The sequence below is a fragment of the Chrysochloris asiatica genome, unplaced genomic scaffold (genome assembly GCF_000296735.1).
Source record: "Chrysochloris asiatica unplaced genomic scaffold, ChrAsi1.0 scaffold00003, whole genome shotgun sequence".
Taxonomy (NCBI): Eukaryota; Metazoa; Chordata; class Mammalia; order Afrosoricida; family Chrysochloridae; genus Chrysochloris; species Chrysochloris asiatica.
The window spans coordinates 15,808,970-15,814,549 of NW_006408521.1; the positions used below are offsets into that span (position 1 = coordinate 15,808,970).

The window sequence follows — 5,580 nt, forward strand, 5'->3', positions numbered from 1 at the left end:
CTTGATTGCATGTTTGATCAATTTCAGATTGAAGAAGTTGGTAGAATTCTTCTATTTCATCCTCACTGACTTTAGTGGTTGATGCGTAAATTTGAATAATAGTGGTATTAACTGGTCTTCCAGGTAGGCACATGTATATTATCACAGACAGAGTTGTACCTCATGACTGATCTGGATATGTTCTTTTTGACAATGAATGCAACACCATTCCTCTTCAATTTGTCATTTCCGGCATGTAAGCCATGTGGTTGTCAGATTCAAAATGGCCAATACCAGTCCATTTCAGCTCACTAATGCCTAAGATACTGATGTTCATGCATTCCATTTCATTTTTTACAACTTCCAATTTTCCCAGATTCATACTTCGTACATCCCAATTTTCACATGTTCCAATTTTCAGTGGATGTTTACAGCTGTTTCTCTTCATTTTGAGTTGTACCGCATCAGCAAATGAAGGTCCCACGGGCGTTAATCCATTTGCGTCATCATGGTCAACTCTACTTTGAGGAGGCAGCTCTTCCCCAGTCTCATTTTGAGTGCCTTCCAACCTGAGGCACTATATCTGACAGTGTTTCTCTGCTATTCATAAGGTTTACAGTGACTAAGTATTCGGAAGTAGTTCGTCACTAGTCACAAAGAACTCAGAGACAATACTCAAAGTTTGGGGATTTATTAGGGAAGTTAACTGGTTACATTACAGGATCAGGAAATGCTCAGGGCACAGTTGTTCCAGTCAGCTTCTGGTAAGTGTCCACAGGACACACCACTCCACCATAAGCTCAGCCTGAGGCACTCAGCTCATTGGGTCAGCAAACCTACCTAGCTCCCCATTTAAGTGCCTGGAGGACTTGCCACTCTAAGTAAGCTTCCTGCTCAGTCACTCAGCTTTACTTGCTGGCAAGACCACTGCTCTGTCTAGTGCTCTGCTTCTTGGTTCTGCTGCTTCTGTTCTTCCAATCCTCCAGTGTCCCAGCTCTCTGTCCTTGAGCAGACGACTCATTGCTCAGGGATCTCTGGGTCCAAGGGTGCACTCCATTCCTGACTCTTTAATAGTAATGCGATCCTCCTCCTGCTTCTGAGATGGCTCATTTTATGCCCATGCTTAGAGTTCCAAGTTTTTACAATTACAAGGAACTCTGCTAGCATCCACAGCCGAGTCATGGCGTCCTCTCCGTATCTTCTCCCACCTTCTCTTACCTAGACCCAGCTGGGCAGAAATGTTGTTTGGATGAGAGTTACAGACTATGATTAGGAGAGACATTAGATAATTCACTACACCACACCATTCTAATTCTTCTTGTTATAAAGATTGCCTTTAGTTCAGCATGTGAGCTATCATTCTTTCCCTTTAATTATTTACCTTATCTTTAAGGGAAGTTGATATTTGAGCCTTAATTGTTAAAATGTGATTGCTGGTATTTGTATTATATATAATATATTTTACATTTATATAGGATTAATACAGGGTGCTTTCTTCTTTTATAGAACGTAATTATATCTAGTGCTGCAGAAGGGGTAAGTCTGGCATTAAATACTTTTTGTTTTCAAGTTATAAAACCCTGAAAACCTTCTAAAAAATTACGAGCAATGTAATGAATGCTTACTGCACCTTTACATTTTTAGCTGTGAATTTGTTCATTGTAATTACTTGGGAGTAAAATTTGACGCTGTTCCATTTGGGTTTGAAAATTTATTTATGTAAATTGTATTTCCTTTATACTGTTTAAAATGCTTTTCAGGATTCTCTTATATTTTCAAAAGCTTAAAGTATCCATCAAAATTATGACTTAAAATTTTTTTTGTCGTCTTTTGGGATACTTAAGTATCTTATTTTACTCCATATGAAATCATTGAAATGTTATGAGTAATTTGTCCTCTCATGGCTGAGTTTTGTTCATTTTATTTTAGCCTTTAGAAATCAGAGGGCCATATGATGTGGCAAACTTGTATCCTTTTCTGAGTTAAACTTTTCTTTCAGGAAATTTGGATTTTGTAGTGGTACCGAAGGGAACAAAATGTTTTCGCAGCATTTTGACTGATTAATACCTTTTTGAAAATTACTATGCCAGCTTGTGAAAAGCATCTCTTACAGTTCTCTGGGTCAAGGGTGAAGTAGAAAGAGGAATGAAGGATTCCTCTATACTCTACAAACTTTGTCTCTCAGATGTGGGTGTCAGTCTATTTGTCACTGTGACCTGGTGAGCTGACACTTGCAGGTGTGTCTGTGTTATTCATATGTCCTCGGCTGACTCTGGGTTGAAGTCTTTAACGACCCCTCAGAGGATTGCTGTTTGGCCTTTCTGAAAGTGATGCCAAGGCTGCTGTGTCCTCCACCTGCAGAGCGGCGCTTCTTCACGGAGGTGAGTGAGTCTGCCAGTGAATCATCGAAATCTCATATGAGAAGAAAGGCATTTTTAATCAAATAGTTGAACCACATTTGCTTTTATTGTCCTGTCCTGCAGAGTCCTTTTTTTTTTTTTAAGTTTTTATTGTGAATTGAGTGATAGTTTACATGGGAGAACATCAGTTTTACATTCATTCTAGCGTATTTCATTTCATTCAACAGTATTTCCTTCCATTCCTTCTGGGTTTTTTTTAGATGTACACAAAAACACTCAGGAATATATAGTCATTTAAACAACCAAAGGGCACATTCTGCAAGCCTGCCTCCTGGACACCAGCACACAGCCTTTCTCTTTCCATGAGTCTAGAGTCCTCATCTGCTCCCTCTCTCCATGTCCTCATCTCTGCCTCCATCTCTGGTGTCGCTGCTTCTCTGCATAGGGTCCCACATCCGCTCGTGCTTCTCTCCATTGATGGTCCTAGGGTCCTCTGTTCCTGGAATGTAAGACTAACTACTCCTCTGTTTGTATTACAAAACTTTTGCCTTCACAGTTGTGACAGTTGCAATTACTCACTATTGAATCCTAAGAATCTTATCCCCATTTCCTTTCACCAGACCCGTCTAGACAAGATGAAAACTATTCAGTGGGGATTCTACCTTCTACTGCACACTCTGAAACTAAATTCCCTCTTAAAAACTTGTAAGCCAGTCACTTCGTGCCTTTATGGTGGTGGTTAGGTGCTATGGAGTCGGTTCTGACTCATAGGGACCCTGTACAGGGTTTCCGAGGTTATGGGAGCCGAAAGCCTCATCTTTCTCCTGTGGAACAGCTGGTAGTTTCATACTGCTGACTCTGAGGGTAGCAGCCCAGTTCGTAACTGCTATGCTACTTGAGCTCCTTTCATGTCTTTATACCCCACCCCCACCCCATTTTAGGTACAGAGTCCTTTTTGTGTCATCTTTCTCAGCCTTTTTTAACCATATCCCTCCTTGCTTCACTGCCTATCATTTGTGGAATGAATGTAGTTTGTGTTGCACAGGCGTATCAAATAGGGTCTCGCAAGCTTTTCACAGATGTGTGTCCCAGCCCACGTTTTGAGAGACTTCTAGTCTCTCCTTGCCCCTCCTCCCTACAGGTGCCTGTTTTCTGTGTTGAATATCACTGGCGAACTGACATGTTAAAAATACATGGAAAGTCATTTATTAAGAAAACAAAAACAGCAAATACATTTTAAAAACCCAACTAACAAATTCAGACCATAACTTTTTGCATATATTATGATTCATCATGACTTTTCTCATTGTTTCCTGTTTACCTGTTTAAGAGAATAGATTATACATTTTCAGCTAACATTTATTTTAATATATCTGCCTCTTAATTCTCCTCCTACTGGAACTCACTGAATTTCTTTTCTAGCAGATGGTGAAAATTGAACTAGAAGTACTTAATATAACGAGACTTTGGAAAATGAAAGTAAAGCTTTGTGTAAAAAATAGAAAAACCTACACATTAGGTCTGCTGTTCTATCTTCTTCATTCTCCCTGTAATTTTTAAGAATCGGGGGACTGGTCAAGAAGTCATTTACTTGCAATCACTCAGATGTATTTTAAACTTCACAATTCATTCCACTGCCTTCTAGTAGATTCAGACTGCTACAAAATAGATTTCTGAAGATGGCTACGTTATTTAGCATGAATGGGTAGGCTCACTAAGGCTGTGAGTGTGTTGTGTCTGCATTTTAAAGCTCTGATTTCCATTTGTGTGAGCGCCTTACTGTATTAACTTGAATTAGATGACTTTGGTTTTGGGTTCCACAGTTTGTTATATAGCCTAGATTGGACTGGTAGCCACAAGGCTGGTGGTTCAAACCCACCAGCAGCTCCTTGGAAATCCTATACAAGATCTCTAGGAATAGGAACCAACTTGATGGTACACTTAACAAGAAAAACTATGAGAAACTTCTGGGTTTTTGGTGAAATTACCATTCACCCTAGTATGCCCCGGAACAACACTGAAAAACATCCCAGCACAGATGATAAATTATATAGCTATCCAGGCTAATCCTAATACCAGTCTTAGGTTATACTATGTGGGATTCTGAGACAAGGGAGTTGAAAGTCTCATTATTATACCCTGTACTAAATAAGTTCTTGCTGGTTCGTATCTGTGTAGTTCAAGTGCTACATTGAAGGACAGCAGTACTTTGGGGAGCTACCAGAAGACAGTTCACTGATTTTGTAGAGTCTGGAAACTTTATCATATAAGGGACTTGAACGGATACACCTGGAAAACAGAAGATTTGGGACACATTGTCATGCTTTTCAACATTGGGAGACTTACTTCAGGGAAAGCAGTAGATGGGTTTTGTGGACATCCAGAAGCCAGTTAATAGCAAGTCCTGGTGTGGCACTGTGGGCTAATGTGCTGGTATAGTGTTTCTAAGGAGCGGCTGATGGGTTTGAACCACCGACCTTGTAGTTAGCAGTACAGTGCTGATCCTACAGCATCACACCTGAACAGAAAGGTGTACTGGTGATGCAACAGTTAAGTGCTTGGCTGATATTCAGAAAAGTTGATTTGAACTTACCTAGTGGCTTCTAAGGCAATCTGCTCCCACCAGGATTACAGCCTAGAAACCCCTATAGTTTCACTCTCAGTGAAGTCACTGTGATTCAGAACCGACTTGGCAACGTATAACAACATAAGGTAGTTGTGCAGCTCTTGTGGCTCTACTGACAGACACTCAGTTAGACACTCAGCTGCTAACCAAGATCCTAGTGGTTTAAACTCACCAGCCACTCCACTGGATACGTTGGAATCAACTCTGTGACTCTGAATCTTATCTGTTGAGGTAGTTGTAGATTTTCCTTGCCAGGGTGATTAAATGAAATACTTTATATGAAAATACTTTGTAAACTAAACCCTATATAAATGTTGTTAGGTGCTGTCAAGTGGGTTCCAACTCATCGTGACTCTGTGCACAGTGGAACAAATCATTGCCTGGGTCTGCACATCCTCACGACTTTTGTTCTACTTGAGCCCATTGCTGCTGCCACTGTACCAATGTATTTGAAAGGGAATCTGCCTGTTTTTCACTGACCCTGCACTTTACCAAGCATAAAATCTTTGTACCCTTCTCAAGGGATTTGTCCCTCCTAATGATATGTCCAAAGTAGGAGACACGAAGTCTAGCCATCCTGGCTTCTAAGGAGCATTCTGGTTGTACTTCTTCCAA

At 40.4% G+C, this 5,580-nt stretch overlaps 1 protein-coding gene across 1 annotated transcript in view; it reads left to right on the forward strand.

Moving 5' to 3' along the window:
* The window catches only part of RPP30 (ribonuclease P/MRP 30kDa subunit), a 44,112-nt gene that overhangs the window by 19,366 nt on the left and 19,166 nt on the right, over positions 1-5,580 (forward strand). Inside the window, exons 7-9 of the mRNA XM_006831445.1 lie at positions 1,486-1,515; positions 1,909-1,946; positions 2,281-2,360. Of these exons, the coding sequence (XP_006831508.1) occupies positions 1,486-1,515; positions 1,909-1,946; positions 2,281-2,360 (148 nt within the window). The remainder of the gene's footprint in view (positions 1-1,485; positions 1,516-1,908; positions 1,947-2,280; positions 2,361-5,580) is intronic.